At 38.5% G+C, this 20223-nt stretch overlaps 1 protein-coding gene across 1 annotated transcript; it reads right to left on the bottom strand.

Annotated features, from left to right (window-relative positions):
• Nucleotides 1-728: 728 nt before the first annotated feature.
• Nucleotides 729-18946, bottom strand: syt1b (synaptotagmin Ib; the record flags this gene model as incomplete). The annotated part of the gene is made up of 8 exons (XM_079825450.1): nt 729-830; nt 1035-1168; nt 1275-1392; nt 14233-14400; nt 14574-14741; nt 14906-15019; nt 18391-18566; nt 18766-18946. The coding sequence occupies 8 exons, from the start codon at nt 18944-18946 to the stop codon at nt 729-731; spliced, it is 1161 nt and encodes a 386-aa protein (XP_079681576.1).
• Nucleotides 18947-20223: the final 1277 nt, after the last annotated feature.

The following is a 20223-nucleotide window of genomic DNA, read 5'->3' as shown; positions in this document are numbered from 1 at the left end:
ACAGTATATACTGCATACTTCCATTTGTTGCATACAATATATAATTTATAAATTATATTTAATGTAGAATTTATATACATTAATTACATGTGCATGTAATTTGTGAGGATCACATGGACCTCATCAATGATTTTGTATATTTATATATTTATGTGCAATTATATGTGGATATTAAATTGTGTCTTAAGATGTGTTTCTTGTGCCATCGCTGAAAGTCATACTGTTCAATTTTGTGATCAGAATTGACCATGTTTACTTTCTTCATAGATGTTACAGGTTTTATGCACAATTCATTAGTGGGCATCATTCTAGAAAAAAAAAAAAGTATAAGCATAATCACAATGTAAAAACTTTATCCACTTCAGAAATGACTTTTGCACATGTGGGGGAAAAAATATATCAACAAATATTGTTAACAAACTTTTCACCAATCAAATCCTAACGGGAAAAAGTCTTGATCTACATTATTTGCTGAGTATTCATGTTGTCTTTAATACAGTTTTTACATCTTTAATACATTGTTTAGTTTATCTTTGCACAATCTTCACACAAGAAAATGATCGTGGTTCTGATGATTAATGTGGCTGAGTGAGATGAGATTTTACTAGATCTACCTCAACCTCTGCCAACAAACACATACATGCATACATATACTCACAAACTCCACAAATAAAAGCAAACTGCTGAATATTTAAGTATGCCAAATGCTCACACACGCACAGACCGTTTCACTTCTTCGTTAGTTCGGCCTCCACATCCTCTTCAGATTTAAGGGCGTGCCATTGGGCGATGGGTCGTCTTGGATTGGCTAACATATCTGACCAATGGCGCTGCTCCGTTCCGGAGCTGTTCAGTCCAAGGAAAACCTTTCCGATGGCATCATTCTTCCCAATTTTGTCGTAGTCCAACACCGTCACCACAACCTGTACTTTCTATAAGGAGACAGAAGACTAGTCAAGAACCATCGATGTGTTCCGTTTCAGAAGACTCACACTCAGACATTTAAAATCATTTTAAGATGAACAGAACTCCACCTGAATCTGCTCAGATGAAACTTCAAAACTAAATGATTCGTTGTAATATGGGTTCAGTGTGTTTTTCTTAATTGTGGTTTTCTTTTTCTTCAGTCTTTTGCCATTCTGCGTCAGGTGGATTTTTACATATGGGTCTGTAGAACAGAAATATAATTTCAGAATCGGTGAACTAGGTGGAAAGATATTTCAGACCTGTGATCTGAAAAGTGTCAGTATATAATTGGGCACTTTTTCACCCACCTGAGAGACCACCCACATCCATTTTTTTGAGGTTTTTCGCCTCCAGAACGACAACCGTCAGCTTTCCAGCAGTAGGTACATACCGCAGAGACAAGCAAATATCACCTAACCGCTCCTGCTGTTGAGTCAACAACAAAAAGTCAGTTATTATTATTTCACTCATCCTGAATTACACATTTGTGCATATTTCATCAGCCAAAGAATCAATCAAAATATCTGACTATAAGCAACCTTGTCAACGTCATTACATTTTATAAGTGATGTCCAGAGGGGATATTGGCTTCAACCACTAAAATATGAGGAACATTTTTTATTTTTAAATATGAGTGAAGAACAAAACACTGAACTTGGTTATGGTATTTACCTGACAAAATTATTTCGCAAACTACAGCTACAGGATTTATTTTACTGTGGGGGGGAAAAAAATGCATCGAGAAACAAAAAGCTCACAGGAAAAAGCATACGTTGTCTACAACAGTCACATTTGATTGTTTCCTGTGTTCATGCTTCCGTTATCACACTTCATCTGTCGCCATGGTTTTTGATTTGCCCCTATCTGTTACACCTGTGTCTAGGTAATAATCTTGTTTAGTCCCTACTGTGTCCCTGTGTATTTATAGCTTTGGTTACTTTGTCAGCTCTTGTCATGTATTAGTGTTTGTTCTGTTTACCATGGTTTTGTTTCCTGATACCCTCCAGATCTGAACTGTAAGATGGATCTGACCCAGATAGCATTGTGACATTGAGTCAGAAGCATCAATTTGGTTGAGGTTGAAATGTCAATGCTAAGTAATATTGGATCAATGTTGATAATTCCATGCTTTTCAGTGTTGAAAAGACAAACATTGAATCAATGTTGATTTTTGGTCAGCTTAATTCTCCACTGGTGAGACTTACTGTCAATCTATCGGTCCTATCATTCAACATGTTAAAGCAAATCCAAATCAATTGGGTACATTTCTGTGAAATGTGAGGACATTCATTCTCCTCAAAGGATGAATCTCCGCCAACGAGTGTGTGGATTAACAAAGAACTACTACCATAAATTGAACTCAATGGGATGAACCAGTGGATTATTATTAGTAGCCATATTCTTAATATTAATGTTTTAATTATTGTTTTAAAATCTCCTCCATCATGGAAAACATCTTGTGTTTTCGGCTACACTGTAACGGATTTTTGTAATTTGAACAGTATTTTACTGTAATATGTACAGTATAATACTGTTAAATGTACCAACAGTATAATAATGTTAATAGCAAAGGATTATGGGAAAATATATGTTTACTACTGTAATAATTCTCTACTGTAAATCGATTTACAGTAGCGACAATGCCCGCGAAATCTGACCAATGACAATGGAGACTTCTTTTCAAGTTTTTTTTTTCGGTTGGTGGGCGCAACTGAGGAAAGACTCAACGAAAAGGTTAGTATTATTTCTGTCATTATTTTATGTAAAACTGAGATATTTTCAAATACATTCACTTATTAACAACAACCTAACATGAACCAGTGCTGCAAATTGAGTGAGTTAAGCAAATTCCTGTCAAGAGCCTTTTTTTCTGCCTGTTTGTCAAGGCGGGTGGTTACGTGACTGCCGTCGTCCTTGTGATTTAACGTTACTTCAACGGGGTGAATAAAGTTTACATTGACTAATAGTTAGTGAAACGGGAAAAAAAACTATTTTAATGTTCCTCTACCACTTTAATGTAAATTAGCTAAGCAGGAGGACTTTACGTTAACAGCGAACTATCTTAAAATACCGAAAAGTGAGGCAACACTAAAGATGGAGGTTGTAATAACAGTATTTTGAAGTGAATCTTTTGTTTTTGTTTAAAGTTTGCTGTTAAAACCGCCATTTGGAACGTCGGAGGTGTTCTGGAGTTATTTTCTGGCGGTGACCGTCATCTGAGGAAACTGGTAAGCAGAAGCTGGTGATTATATGACGTTATATGACTCTTATATTAAAACGTTAACCTTATATCGTTAGCAGATGGTTTAAAAAAGCAACAGTCAAGATGGTTGCGCAGTTTGTGTGCAAACACTGCAAGTTATCTGTGCGAACGCATTGCAGATTTTACCATCATATCATAATACATAGGAACCTGGCTAATTTTAGGTTCAACTGTGGTTTGCCGACTTGTCCTTGTAGTTTTCAGACTGCACTAAAGTCACATATGCATCGTAAGCACACAGACAAAAACAACACGATCTCATGACAATGCGTATCAATAGTACGAGTGTGCAATCTCATGGAATGTATACGCCAAATGAGTATTGGTGTGCATTAGTGATGTGTCGTTCATGAACGATTCGTTCATTTTGAACGAATCTTTAATATGACTCGGGACTACCGAGTTGACTCAGAGAGTGATTCGTTCATTTTTTGTTGACCGCGCATGCGCATTACGCTGAATCTACTGGAAAGAACAAAAATGATTAGTTCATCTTTCGAGTCTCGAGTTCGGGTTTGAGTCTTTCGTTCTTCCTGTCAGTCCCATAGAGTCTATGCTGTCAGTAGCGGAAACAGAAAAGATTAGTTCTTACGTAGTTATATATATTTTTTATTTTTATTTTTTATATATAATTCTTAGTTAATATCAGACATATACAAATATGGGAAATATATTGACTATTAAGTCTAACATCACAAATTCAAGTCAATTAGACTATTACTCGTTTTGAATCAACTGTATTTTATTTTTCTCTATTGAGTTATATTATTATTTTTTTTGTCCTTGTGTTATTAATGAATAAAAATCAGTTTAAAAATGTTACCTAAACCTTTGTAACATATAACATATATATATATATATATATATATATATATATATATATATATATATATATATATATGTGTGTGTGTGTGTATGTGTGTGTGTGTTTGTGCTATATGATTCAAAATGAGTGATAGTCTAATTGACTTGAATTTGTGATGTTAGACTTGAATAGTCAATATATTTCCCATATTTGTTTATGTCTGATATTAACTGAGAATTATATATAATAAAAATAAAATAAAAAAATAACTACGTGCTTGTTAGTAAAAAGGTTGTGAACTAGTGTTCAATACGGTGACAAGTCACGTGGCAAAAGAACGAATGACTCGAACGTCAAACCCGAAAGACTCGTAAGAACAAATCTTTTCTGTTTCCGCTACTGACAGCATAGACTCTATGGGACTGACAGGTAGAACGAAAGACTCAAACCCGAACTCGAGACTCGAGACTCGAAAGATGAACTAATCATTCTGTTCCTGGACCTGTGTCACATGGCCCGGCCCATCATATGCACGCGAAAAACAGCTTACCATATGCACGCCAACAATCAATTTGACGTATACATTCCATGAGATTCTCCCAATTTGTATAGCTTGTTTTCTTTCTTCTTGCTGATGTAAGTATTAATGCTATTTGAACAGCTGATTCTAGAGAATACTGTAATTAGTAATTTTGTAATTAGTGTCATAGTTTCTTAAACAAGACATTTCTAAATTACTATTACTGTTTTTGTATTTATGTGTCATGTATTTGAAGTTCAATTTCATTTTCATAATCATTTATCATCAAACTTCTATTTTGCAAGATAGGCAGACATACTTGGTTGGTCAAGGAGTTGTATAACAAGATATCACAAAGTGACATACAAGCATAAACATGATTGGAGAGCACATTGAGAAGTATTTTAAAACAAGATGCAAGTATGTTCTGTATATATGAAATTCATTTCTCCCAACCTTTTGTTAATTGCTCTACTTTTAGGTCACTGCAACTCCAGCAGATGTAGTGGGAAGCCTCTCTCTGCCCAGTACCCCAAGACTGATTGCACTTGGTAAGTCTATTAAAATGCTTTTTTTAATTGATATGCTGAGATTAAAGTTGGCCAAGTCCAACATCTACCAGCAGACCGACACACAAGAGCTGAACGTCTGCTCTTGCGTCAACACAGATTATTATGGATATGTATCAGGTATAATACATGGAACATTTTCTTAAAGGGTTAGTTCACCCAAAAATGAAAATTCTGTCATTAATTACTCACCCTCATGTCGTTCGACACCCGTAAGACCTCCGTTCATATTTGGAACACAAATGAAGATATTTTTGTTGAAAGCTGATGGCTGAGAAAGGCTTCAGATAGGCCTCCATTGGCATTCAGTACATTTACACTCCCAAGACTCATAAAAGGCACTAAAAACTTCGTTACAAAGTCCATCTCACCACAGTGACTATACAATAATTTTACGATGCGACGACAATCATTTTTGTGCGCAAAAAAAAATCAAAATAACACCTTTATCCAGCTTGTTCTTGTCTTCCGTGTGTGCCTCCACGACACATGCGCGAGAATATGACGTAGCGCCAGCGTTCAGGAATCCATGAAATGCACACTCTAACCCCATTTTGAGCACTACGCCGAGACCTAAAGCACGATCAATGTAGAATTCAACAGCTTAGACACGCGCGTCTTCCTCTGCTTGTAAACAAATCGCTTCTGGGTCATGTGTCCGAACGCCGGATCTTCCGCACACACGGAAGACAATAACAAGTTGGATAAAGGTGTTATTTTAATTTTTTTTTGCGCACAAAAACTATTGTCGTCGCATTGTAAAATTATTGTAGAGCCACTGTGGTGAGATGGACTTTGTAACAACGTTTTTAGTGTCTTTTATGGGTCTTGTGAGTGTAAATGTACTGAATGCCAATGGAGGCCTATCTGAAGCCTTTCTCAGCCATCAGCTTTCAACTAAAATATCTTCATTTGTGTTCCGAAGATGAACAGAGGTCTTACGGGTGTCGAACGACATGAGGGTGAGTAATTAATGACAGAATCTTCATTTTTGGGTGAACTAACCCTTTAAGGAAAACAAATTTCTGAACTAATGTTGTAAACTATGGGAGTCAGTGGATACTACATTAGCCTACTAATATTGAAGGTACAAATTTACAGACATGAACAGGGCCCTTACATGACAACGAGATGCGTTTAGCAACTTCGTGTTTTACATTTACATTTAGTCATTTAGCTGACGCTTTTATCCAAAGCGACTTACAAATGAGGGCAATAGAAGCAGCTAGAGCAGTCCAAGGGCAACAATATCAACAATATGCAAGTGTTTTAGACGGCAAACTGTAGTCTCGCGCTGAAGTCCCGTGGGAACTCAGTTGTAGCCGGTAAAATCGAAATAGTCCAGGGGGGAGGAGCGTTACGAACCATTTCTTCTTCACTTGTGAGCCGATCATCACTCTTCACACACACGACGCTCCTCCCCCCTGGACTATTTACATACATGTTTATTTTGCGCTGTTACTGGTATAAGGCCGAAGAGAAGATCCGTTCATGTTTGCTCCGCGCTGCCGCTTCTCTTGAGCTGAGCTGCGGCAGAGCGATATCACGCCACAGCGCCAAAACAGTATATGTTTTGGAATTTTGTAAAAAAATTGATGTAATTTGAAATCTGAGACTTTGTTTCATATCAATAGTAATAAAGTACAAAGATTACTGCGATTTATTGGATGGGAGGCACGCTACAATGTTTATTTCATTCATTAAAGGGTTAGTTCACCCAAAAATGAAAATTCTGTCATTAATTACTTACCCTCATGTCGTTCGACACCCGTCAGACCTCCGTTCATCTTCGGAACAGAAATTAAGATATTTTAGTTGAAATCTGATGGCTCTGAAAGGCATCCATTGGCACAATGGCACGGTTCACTCTCAAGACCCTTAAAAGACACTAAAGATGTCGTTAAAGTCCATCTCACTACAGTGGTTCTAAAATAACTTTATGAATCGGCGATAATAGTTTTTGTGCGCAAAAAAACCCTAAATAACGACTTACATAGTGATGACGATTTCAAATCACGGCATCATGAAGCTTCGAAGCGTTATGAATCAGTGAGTCGAATGAGCAGTTTGAATCGCCAAATTTCAGCAGGTTTGATACGCGATCCGAATCATGATTCGACTCACTGATTCATAACGCTTCGAAGCTTCATGATGCATTGTTTTGAAATCGTCATCACTATGTAAGTCGTTATTTAGGGTTTTTTTGCGCACAAAAACTATTATCGCCGATTCATAAAGTTATTGTAGAACCACTGTAGTGAGATGGACTTTGTAACGACGTCTTTAGTACCTTTTAAGGGTCTCTATAGTGAACCGTGCATTGTGCCAATGGAGGCCTTTCAGAGCCATCAGATTTCAACTAAAATATCTTCATTTGTGTTCCGTAGATGAACGGAGGTCTGACGGGTGTCGAACGACATGAGGGTAAGTAATTAATGACAGAATTTTCATTTTTGGGTGAACTAACCCTTTGGGCCCTATTTTAACGATCTGAAACGCAAGTGTCAAAGCACGAAGCGCAAGTAACTTTGTGGGCGGGTCTCGGCGCTGTTGCTATTTTCCCGGCGGGATAAATGGCTCTTGCGCCCGGCGCAAATCTAAAATGGGTTGGTCTGAAGTAGCTTCATTATTCATAGGTGTGGTTTGGCCGTAACGTGAATAAACCAATCAGAGCGTCATCCAACATTCCCTGTAAAAGCAGGTGCGCAAGTTCCATTATGGATTGCTATTATTATGGCGTATTTACCAGGCGCACGCCAGGAGCGGTTCACAGCCGAGGAGACTGATGTTCTTGTAAGAGCAGTGAAAGACAGAGAAGTGAAGTTGTAATGTTGTACATTATGGTAAAGGTGATTTCACAGTCTTTTTTTTTTTCAGTCTTTCAGTTTTTTCAGTTTTTCAGTCGATTTTTTTTCCTGGTTCTTGACGGACAAACCAATTTGTCAGATATCCTTATATACATATATGTCTTGCCACTATTGGGCAAACAGGTCTTATCCTTAATTATTACAATTAGCCTGAATCATTTGTAAGCTAGATTTATGCCTATTTTTTCACATCTTCGTGGCACACCACAATGATTTCCGTCATCTCATGTGTTAATATTTTTTTAGTGTAACAATTTATGATTTGCAAAAATAACTGTTGCATCTGTGTAGATTACATGAGCAAAGTGTATGCGCGTTGCTCACGCTATACATTATGGTCAAGCATGCGCCCTTAAAATAGCATAATGAACAACGCGCAACGCGCCACTGACTTTAGACTAGTTTTTTTCTGGTCAGTGGCGCAATTGTTTAAAGGAACAGCAAAATAGCACCAGGGATTGTTTGCGCCGGAACACGCCTCCTTTTTTGCGCTGAACCGCCCAGGTAGCGCAAGTTCATTCACTAGTTTAGCGACGTGCTTCTGTGGAGGGAAAAGCGCGCTTTGCGCGGGTGCAAAATAGGAATGACACATGCGTCGGTGTACAAAGTCAATTGCGCTGGGTGCAAGATAGGGCCCTTTAACTGAAAACAGGATGACTAATCGATTCTTGGGATTTAAGAATCAATATTGTTTTGTAAAAGTGAGAATCTATTAAAATCGAGAAATCGATATTTTTTACCCAGCCCTATTCATCAGTCATCTCCATCTCCGACTGCGGTGGTTACAGTAGGCTACACTGACCGGTGTGGTTCCCTAAACATAACTCGTGGCCATGAGAAATAGATGTCGTTCTCTCAAAATATGAAGTCGAGGCCACGACATCATGATGTCGTCAACTCAACAAAATTATCTTGTGGCCACGATTAATTATCACGTTCCCACGACTTAATATGACATTCCCACGAATTAATATCTCGTGGCAACCACATATTATCACGTTCCCACGAGTTTATATGTTGTGGCCACGACAAAACTAAGAGAACCGAACATGTCCCCTCCCGGTCACCGTACTGAATCACATAAGTGTTTCCCGATAAATTATCTTCATTCACAAACCACTGTTAATTTGAACAGAAAATCAAGCTTAGGCTACTGGATGTTTGAGTTGGCATGGCAGAAAGCACGCAAAGAGCTGTCCCTTTATAATCACTAAAAATGTGTCCTTCGTTTTAATTGCAATCTCGCAAAGTTCCATTATAATCTGTCTACACTGTACAATTAATTATTTATTTATATAGTACATATTGCTTTTATTAACATCAAAGTGCATACAGCACCATGTTATGACTGTTGGGAAAGCATTGGTTTGATAAATGTCTTTTTTCTTGTGCTTGCAGGTTCATTCTGAGAATAAACCCTGAAAATGACAGATCAGCCGGACATCTGGAAAAAGGGTCCAGAGAAAAATCGCCAGCCTAAATCCCCTTGTGGCATCTTTCATCAGAGAGCTTGTTGACTTCGATTGGCAAAATTATTGAAGGCTTGTTCTGATTTTCAGCATGTTTACATTTTTAGCCATGTTAAATACACGGGATGAATTCAAACACATTTGTAAAATGTACTTTTTAAAGTAAATGTTAAACAGTTAAACAATTAAACAGCATATTTTAATGACAAATGTTCATGAGGACTCATTAATTTTTGGGGGGTAAAAAACATAGTTTACAGTGCTGTAGTGGTTTTTCATTATTTAATCATCAGTTACACCTGTTGTTAATTTCATTAATTGCTTTGTCTTTTTAAACTCTGTGTCTGGTTTGGTTGTTTTGTTCCTTTGTTTTCTGAGTATTTTGAGTTCTGTGTTAAATAAAACTGACCGCTGTGATTAGATCCGTTTCATCAACTTTATTGCAACCTTACCTATGGCATGTAGATTCAAATCAAATTAATTTTGTTTAAAGTAAATTAAGCTAAACTCAAATCGTAAAAAAATTATAATTCTGTAATAGGAAATCAATTCTAATACTGTAAATAAAAATACGGTACTTGTACTGTAAATAAAAATACAGTATTCATACTGTAAATAAAATATACAGTATTATTACTGTAAATGAAAATACGGTACTTGTACTGTAAATAAAAATACAGTATTAATACTGTAAATATCAATACAGTATACATTATATTACTGTAAATTGAATTACAGTAATGATACTGTAAAGACTTTTACAGTAACTTACTGGCATCCAGCTGCCAGTAAGTTACTGTAAAATTTACAGCAACCTTTTTACAGTGTAGCTACAGTACATGCAGAGAGATATATAATGACTGTCACAGAGTCCTTAATTCTTGTGGTCATCCAGTTATATAAATCATAGTTTAAAAAGTTTTAAATTGATAAAATGTAGGCTATTATTATTTTAAAAATCATGTATAATTTACATACATTTAATTATTTATCTAAAGTATACAGGGTTAATAAAGAATTTTGAATATTTTTCCCCTACCGATCGAATGCGCCACAATCCAGTCCAGTAGGTGGTGGTAATGCACCTTCAGATCAAAATCTATTTTTCATCATTGAAATAACATTATTTCAAGGTGCAAACCTGATGAAAAATGAAAATTTTTAACATTGATTCAATGATATTTTAGTTGATGCATTAACATTGATTCAACGATGATGCAGTGTTGGTCTGCTTTCTGGGGAATCAACGGGCCAAGTTGTGCTTGCCCAAAGATGGCACTCAAGGGACCTTCCAAGAGTACGTAGAGTGGATGTTACATCAGTGCGGATCCCCCTACACCATTGGAGAGAGTGAGGAGGATCCAGACAAGCTAGCGCCCTCAACACACACTGCACCTACAGCCAAGCCACCAACGGACCACATGTCAGAGCCTGCTGCAGACTCAAAGACTGAGCCCACCTCGAATAAAGAGCCGAAGCCAGAGCCCACAGCAGACCCAACGCTATTGAAAGCCCAGCCTGACCAGGTGTGTGAGAAAAAGCCTGTTTCATCGCCCAGCTCCATGTCAGCGTGGTTTATGATGCTCCCACTCTCACCTGCTCTGCCCGTCCAATATAAGCCAAGGAGGCTGTTTCCGAACTATCTGCCTGTCCTGTATCGGCCAAAAGAGTCAATTTCTTAACTCTCTGCCCCTCCTGTAACGGCCAAGAAGGCAGTCTTGTAACCCTTTGCTTATGCTACCTAGTTCTTCGGCCCTGGCTCCCTTCAGCCCTTCGACTTCTTAGCAGGTTCTTTTGGCAGCTCGGATCCACCTTGAGCTTCCTGTTTGCCTGCTCCACCCTGGTGTGTCAAACCCTTGTCTCCACCTCGAACCACCAAGTCCATTGCTTCACCTTGACTCTTTGCTCCCTCAGCTCTACCTGGGACCATCATCCTTCCAGCGCCACCAGACTTCCTCTTCCCTCTGGCTTCGCCTTGGTCAGTTGTTGCTCTGCCTCCGCCACATACTTCCGGGCCTTCAGCTGTGGTCAACCCCTTTGGCTCCGTCAGGCTCCTCCTTCCCTCCAGGCTTTGCCTCAGTTGCACCAGCTTACCCTCGGTCCTCCTGCACTGCCCCTTGCGACTCCGCTTGGGTCTCTTTGGTTCTGCCTAAGTCATCCCCCTGGCGTCAGTCGTCCCCTTCTCCGCCAAGGCTTCACCTTGTCTCCACCGCGGGCCTTCATCCTGATAGCAATAGGTGTTTAACTTGAAGCGGCACTATGCAGACCGATCATTGTATGATAAAGCAACATGAGCGATTTAGAGGGCAGACAGGTTCTGTATGCTTTCAAATTGTTCTCGCGGTACTTTGTCATACACTGTATGGTTTGTGTAGCGCTTCAAGTCGAACACGCCTATTGGTGTGGGGTCAAATTGAGGTCACTCCCTGGCTCCTTCCGCCGTTGTCATCTCCCACCATCATCTCCTCCCTGGCTCCTTCATCTGTGATGGTCCCTTCTGCCATCTCCGCATTGCCTTTTGAGTTGGATTTTGTTTAGTTTTACACTGTTCCCAGTACAGTTTCCTGTGTTAGTTCAAGTTTCCTTTGTCCCAGTTCATCTGTTGCAATGGTTTTTTGCCCTCATGGGTTACACCCTTTTGTGTTACATCTCGCTTTGTCCTTACTGTGTGCCTGTGTATTTATAGCCCTGTGTTCGTTGTCAGATCTTGTCATATTAGTGATTGTTGTTTACCATGTATTTGTTTCCTGAAACCCTGAGATGTATTTGAGTTTGTTTTGATTAAAAATACTGCTTGCAACTAGATCCAGCCTTTTATTTTTTGTTTTTGCCGCATTCAGCCTGTGATAGCAACATAATCGGCTATGTCCATTTCGTTGGTTCTCTATTGTTTTTGCGTGGTCATAATTTCTTTGTATGACAGCCTGGCCAAAAAAATGATGTCCACAAAATGATGAACAATATCTGAATAAAGGTTGAAGATTTTCCTAGACATCACTTTTGGCCACTAAATATATAAAATATTTTAATATTAAGTTTATACTTTCTGTACGTTTTTTTTTTCTATAAATATGAATATAATGCAAAATATTAAAGGGGTGGTAAAACACATTCTTTTGAAGGCTTGATTGTGTTTGTGGGGTGCACTGTAACATGTGTTCATGCTTCGTTTAAAAAAAAATTGCATTATTTTTCATAAATTTGACCTTTATTCTACACTGCTCTGTCCCTCCTTGTAAAACGGTCTGATGCTTTCCGGGTTGTATGAAGCCAGTCCCTCAAAAATACGCAATGGGCTCAGATTGGTTAGCTGGCCCAGTGTGTTGTGATTCGCTAACCGCAGTGCACGTTTATCGGAAACGTCACGCCCCTTACGTTTACCGGAGGCTGTGCTTTGGTCAGTATTAGAAACAATGGCGTCAATAAAACCATCCCAATCTGAGCCCGAATCAGACCCAGACAATTTTAGTGAAGATGATCGAGCAGAACCTGTTCAGTCCTCAAGAGTAAAGACTGCGGATCTATAGTGATCGCTACTGAATGGCACTTTTGTATTTTTAGAATGATTATAGCCAAATATCTGTCGCAAGAACTATTAACCCAAAACGAACACTAAACACTGGCTTTACTAGTAAGTTAGCCAAATCACACACAGAACCATGTTTAGCATGCCTGTAGATAAACAATACATAAAAGCTCTAATCAAAGAATCATTTACACTAATTGAGATTTTAACGTTAGTGTTTGTAACGTTAGGTGTTCGTCGGATAATGTTAAGTATGAATGAGCATTTAACAGACTGGTTTGCAGAACAGTGTTGTCATCTGTTTACTTCCTTGCTACAACATACAATTAACCTATTACAGGAAAATACATAGAGGAAAAATAAATCAGAATTACAGGTTGTGGCCCGTAAACAGCTTCTGTTTGTAAATCCAGTTTTCAGGACAAGCCGTTGTGCATATCCTGCATTGAACTCGTAAAGTTTGTTGAAGTTTTCCTCCGTGAAATGTGTTGCGGGAGCCCCGCACGCGTCGTGCATGATTCACACTGGCCGTGTTTGTCTCACGCATCTGACGTTGTGCGAATCCTGTATTGAACTCGCAAAGTTTGTGTAAGTTTTCCTCCGTGAGATGTGCAGCGGGAGCCCCGCGCGCGCCTGTTCCCCTCAGTCTCAAACACACATGTGCATATAACATGCTGTATGTTAAACGCTCTGCAACGTACCCCCGTCCCACAAGGAAGGCTGAACAAAGCAAGTACCCCTGAAAATAACAGCGTTTCGTCGGCATTGCAGCAACACCACTCCAGCCTAACTATACCAGCGATACAAAATGGCGCCCCCGCCCCCCCTTATTTAATATTCTCAGAGGAGGAGTTTATATAAATATTGAGCCTGTTGATGTCACCAACCCTGGAGGAATGTCTGTAGTCGCCTTCTGGCCGTTTGCTGTAGTCCTTAGAAATTGATTTCTTTAAAAGCAAATATCTCCCTTTGCTTTAAACTTTGAACGTTGTAACTTTGCAGATGTTGTTTATGCTCAAGCAGCAACATTACACGCTAGCTAAAGTTAGAATAGTGAAATCGTGGTTTACCACCCCTTTAATATATATTCACGTGTTATATTAAATTGTGTTTGACTAATGGTTTTGTGTCATTCCATTTCAGAATGCTGTGGGTTGTGGCCTATTCAATTCAAATTCCAACTCTAGAATTGTTTCTTTGCCAAACCCTGGAGTTTATGTATTCAAGATCCCCTTCTTCACTTGTACCTCCTCTTTCTCAGCTTTCTGCAGATCTCTCCACTCCTCTGTAAGATGACTGAAGTCCACCTTATTCATCTGCACCCTCACATCCCCAATGGCATCATGTTTGGAGAAACGGTCAAAGTCATACACTGTCATGACCAGCGTCTTTCCACCAAGCTCTGCATATGGAACCTGCAGACAGAATATCAGAATGTCAGTCTCACAGTAAGTATCTGATATGAATTCAATTAAATGCAATATTGTCCACATAGCACATTTTTAATTATGATTTTTTTTATGATCTGACCTCTCTAACATTCCTGCCATGAAGGATTTTTTAAATGTAAGTGGATTTTAAGAGGTACCTTAAAGGTGAAGTGCTCGTTAAAAGTCGGATCTAGTGTTTTGCGGTGAACTTTTGTCTCAAACTTTTTCTTCTTGTCAGGGAGGAGGTAGACTTTCACATATGGATCCGAAGTGCCACTCATATCCATAGCAGCAAGACCTTCTGCCTGAATCACACCCACAATTAACTGAGCGAAAGATAAAAAGAAAGTCATATTTTTACAATTTATTCATAATTTTAATTAAAACGTTCTCAGCTCCAACATTATAAGTCCAATGCCTAAGCAAGTTTCGCTCATTAATATGGGTATTGATGACTGAATTAACAGTGGCCACTGATTTGTATTCATACCGCACTGTCAGGGAAGTTGTAGTCAAGGGTATAGAGAAGTTTTCCCAATTTTGCAGCCTCTTTAGACTCTGTATCCTCTTCTTTGGGGTCAGAATCAATGCCAAGATGGACAGCCTATAAATACAATCATCCAAGTGCCATCATTACCATATAAATATATATACATACTCTAGTCTATACTGTACTATTGGTCTTTTAGATGTTTTTGAAATAAGTTTCTTTTGTTCACCAATGCTGCATTTACTTATTTTATTTACAAAAAAATAATCTAAAAACAATAAATATATTACAATTTAAATAACTATTTTCTATTTTAGTATATGTAATTTATTCCTGTAAATATTATCCTTCAGAAATCATTTGAATATGCTGATTTGGTGCTCAAGAACCATTTATTATTATTATCAATGTTGAAAATGTTTTTTTTTTTTGCTTTTGGTGCTTAATGTTTTTTTGTGGAAACCGATGAAAAAAATAAAGTGTATATATAGAATGTTCGAAAGATAGCATTTACTTGAAATAGAAATATTTTAGCAGTTTCCCTCTCATATATAAGTACAACCCCCTAATCAGAAAACGTTGGGACAGTATGGAAAACGCAAATAAAAAAAAAGTTATTTCTAAATTTACTTTGACTTGTATTTCATTGCAGACAATATGAACACAAAATATTTCATGTTTTGTCTGGTCAACTTCATGTCCTTTGTAAATATGCATCCTTTCCTGTCATTCAGACCTACAACACGTTTCAAAAAAAGTTGGGACAGGAGCAATTTAGGGCTAGTAATGAGGTAAAATGGTTAAATAATGATGTGATTTGAAACAGGTGATGTCAACAGGTGATTGTAATTATGATTTGGTACAAAAGCAGCATCCAAGAAAGATCTAATCCTTTAGGAGCAAAGATGGGCTGAGGATTTCGCCAGTTTGCCAACAAATACGTGAGAAAATTATTGAAATGTTTAAAAACAATGTTCCTCAAAGAAAGATAGGAAGAGATTTGGATATTTCACATTCAACAGTGCACAACATAATTAAAAGATTCAAGGAATATGGAGGAATTTCAGTGCGTAAAGGACAAGGGCACAAGCCTAAGCTGAACAACCGTGATCTCCGATCCCTCAGGCGGCACTGCATCAAGAATCGTCATTCATCTATAAGCGATATCACCACATGGTAGGGCTGCTCGATTATGGAAAAAATCATAATCACGATTATTTTGGTCAATATTGAAATCACGATTATGTAACACGATTATTTCACATGACTTTGGGAATGTGTTGTATTTATTAAAAATACACCTTTCAACAATTCAATTGAAATTGTAACATTTGTTGTACTTTTTGAACTATTAAAATAAATAATATAACATATATTCAAATCAAAGTATAAAAGTATTCACGTAAAAATGATCACCACAAATAAATAAGATCAACAATATGGTTCGGCTAGATATGCTTTTCAGGTACATCTAACATTAGTTTTCAGGTACAGAAATGTATCAAATGTAAAATAACATTGCATATTTGAGTGCATAAATTAAAGATTAATCCTATTAAACTTACAAAAGCTATTCAATCAAGAGCAGTGAGTGATGTCCTTGTCTTTTGTTGTTTGTCATTAAATAGACAGCAGTAAAGGCTACTGCCCCTTTAAGACCTAATGCTACTGCCTCTTTAAGACCTAATGATGGGGTATGCGTTGTCTTTCTCGACTGTATAAAGTTTACTTAAGGCATATACAGACTATGTCTGCTAGGATACTCATCAAGATGGACATACGTTTTGTGTGAGTTTGTCCGTTCAAGAGCAAGACTTGAAAGAGAACTCAATATTTGCGCGCTGAGAGACGTGTGCGCGCTCTCGGATGAGCGCACAGAGACACATTTTCTCACAGCGCGCGCAGCTTCTCATTCGCGTCTTTTGGCACTAAACCCGGGTGATGACGTGAAAACGACTGGTCATATTCGAAAATATGGCAGCACTCGCATGCATTGAACAAAGTTTACAAAGAGAGAATTATTTGAAAAATATGAGGGGGAAAAAGGACGTTTACACGGCATCCCTGCTCTCCCTGCTCTCGTCAGTTTTTGTTTCTTTATTAGATTGTCATAGGTCACTCTGTTTAATTTTCAAGTGGTTAAACAAATTCGTGGTGTTCCCTTGCGTTGCAGCCACTACCATGTAGCCAATCATGCACGTCGCATGTTTCTGCTCGTCTGATTCCTCAAAGCCAAACTGTTCCCAGACAACGGAGTTGGTTTTGCCTTTTTTGCTCACCAAACGCTGCTGTAACTGCCCTCCTTCTGCCATCTTTACTCGCGCCGAGTTTTTAAATTCCAGCGGATGATATGCACACGAGTCACGACGGTCACGACCTGACAGAGATTTGTGGCTTCGGGAGGGGCGGATGAGCGCGTGCGCGTTTCATTCAGAACGCAAGACAAAATAAGAGTGTTCTTGCAAAACTGAACATGGCAAAATAATCGTTTTTTCTCGATTGTACTATTTTGGTGATCGTTGGGAGGCAAAATCGAAATCGATATCGAAATTCGATTAATTGCACAGCCATACCACATGGGCTCAGGACTACTTTGGCAAACCTTTGTCAAGTGCCACAATACGTTGTCACACAGTGGAAACGTGTACTGTGGTCAGATGAATCAGTATTTGAGGTATTTTTTGGGAGGAATGGACGCCGTGTGCTCCGGACCAAAGAAGAAAAGGATCATCCAGACATTTACCAGCAACAAGTCCAAAAGCCAGGGTCTGTCATGGTATGGAGTTGTGTCAGTGCCCTTGGCAAAGGTAACTTGCACTTCTGTGAAGGCACCATTAATGCTGAAAAGTACATAGAGATTTTGGACCATAATATGCTGCCTTCAAGAAGACATCTTTTCCAGGGACGTCCATGAATATTTCAACAAGACAATGCAAAACCACATTCTGCACACATTACAAAGTCCTGGCTGCGGAGGGAGAGGGTACGGGTACTTGACTGGCCTGCCTGCAGTCCCGACCTGTCTCCAATAGAGAATGTGTGGCGCATTTTGAAGCGCAAAATGCGACAACGAAGACCCCGTACTGTTGCCCACCTTAAGACTTGTTTGCAGGAAGAATGGGACAAAATTACACCTGAAACACTTCATCACTTGGTGTCTTCAGTCCCTAAACGTCTTTTAAGTGTTGTGAAAAGGAATGGCAACATTACAAAGTGGTAAATGCTTTACTGTCCCAACTTTTTTTGAAATGTGTTGCAGGTCTGAATGACAGGAAAGGATGCATATTTACAAATGACATGAAGTTGACCAGACAAAACATGACATATTTTTTTTTCATATTGTCTGCAATGAAATACAAGTCAAAGTAAATTTAGAAATCACTTCTTTTTTTTCTTTTTTTTGCGTTTTCCTTTTCTGATTTGGGGTTGTATATGCAATATACTGAATTTGAAAACGAATTATTAATTTGTTTAATAATTCATACCTGTTTTGTTCCCTCTTCTCTCACGCTTGACATATTGATGGTGTTCTTTTCATTTTTTTCTTTCCCACCCTTATCTTTTTTCTTCTTAAATATCATCTTTCTGCAGAAACACAGGCAGCAGCTGAGCGTGATGAGCACTATGAGGAAGCCGAAGGCCACCACAGCCCAAGATGGTACTGAAACACACACACACACACACACACACACACACACACAGAAATTACAATAAAAACAGCCGAGTCAGTGTTTATGTGTGTGTGTGTGTGTGTGTGTGTGTGTGTGTGTGTGTGTGTGTGTGTGTGTGTGCGTGCGTGCGTGCGTGCGTGCGTGCGTGTGTGTGTGTGTGTGTGAGAGAGAGAAAGACTGTGTACTCACATGGGACTTTATGAAGCTCATTCAGAAACTTGCTTCTGATGCTATGGGCCAAACTCTCCGCAGTTGTAGGCTGAACAGCAGTGGGTGGAGAACTCGTAGGTCCAGGTCCCTTTGATACATTCTGTGCTGGAGATGCTGGAGATAAGGAAGGACCAGCCAGTAGAGCATTGCCCTCATGCATTCTGAAGCCAAGCAACAGAGAGTTGCATTATCTGAAGAGTTGCATGCGACTTTATAAAGTTTTTAACTCCCTTATGACCTTTGGCATTTGCTTAGTGAGCGTAATGCTGATGAATTGGAAGCTCATTATAAGGTGTAAAGGCAAGGACAGGTTCACATTCAGCGCACACAGCAGGTGACATTATGCTTCTTAACCTTGGATTATTTTGAGAAATGCTGAGTAGGAATTTATTGATTTTCTCTCTATTTACAGTGAAATGAGACACAGAAAGCCAGTGACACTGATACCCCTAGATGCACTGCTGAGTCAAACTTATACCTGAATATGCAGGACAAATAATTATAAACATGCATACACTACACACATAAATATACCATCAAACAAATCCTTCTAATATTTTCAAACCTCGGAGGCATTCATATAGAATAATTTATTCAAAGCATCGTATAGTTTATGTAAAAATACATGCAGAACCTGGGACACAGCATGCTCTATTACGTACATAAAAGTTCACTATTAGGTTTAATATAAGGATCATAAAGAATCGCACACTAAATTTGAGGAGGAAGAACACTTACCTGCTGCTCTGATTTGAGAAGTGCACTCGGACTGGCAGTTTATCTGAATTATTTTAGAGCAAAGACAGAAAATTAAAGACAGAAAACAAAGATGATGAGGGAGAGATGTCTTGTGCGTCTTAGAGACACTCGTTTAAAAGAAAGAAAATATTAAGATGATTGACTAACCTCTGCTAGAGAGAAAATGAGGGAGGGAGACTGACTGTAAGAAGTATTGTCAAGCTGTGCAGCAGTGGGTGGAACCATATGACAAAGGTTATAACCGTGGATGTAGAAACGATTTGAAATGTATAGGTCACATTAAGCATTATTTCCTCAAATCTTTGTACATACATAGAATTTTCCAACAGTCTGTCAGTCAAACACTCAAAATAGACTTATGTAGATTTTTTAATTGCAGTAGCATATAATAAGAAAATATATTTTTGAATGAATAGTCTATATTATAGATGGAAGCTCGTTTCTGCCACGGAATAAAAATTGTGACTTTTCATCTCGCAAGTCAGACTCGTTTATATCTCACAGTTCTGAGGGGGAAAAGTCAGAATTGCGAGATTTAAGCTTGAAATTCTGACCTTTTCCTCTCTCAATTCCGAGTTTATGACTCGCACTTCTAACATTTTTTCCTTAGAATTGACCAAATTGTGAGATACACTTAAAAATAAAAGTTACAAAATGGGTTTTTCGAAGCCATTGAAG

Source organism: Gobio gobio (genome assembly GCF_949357685.1).
Source record: "Gobio gobio genome assembly, chromosome: 9".
NCBI classification, from domain to species: Eukaryota; Metazoa; Chordata; class Actinopteri; order Cypriniformes; family Gobionidae; genus Gobio; species Gobio gobio.
The sequence above is the reverse complement of the archived record's forward strand: the minus strand, read 5'-3'. Positions and strand labels throughout refer to the sequence as shown.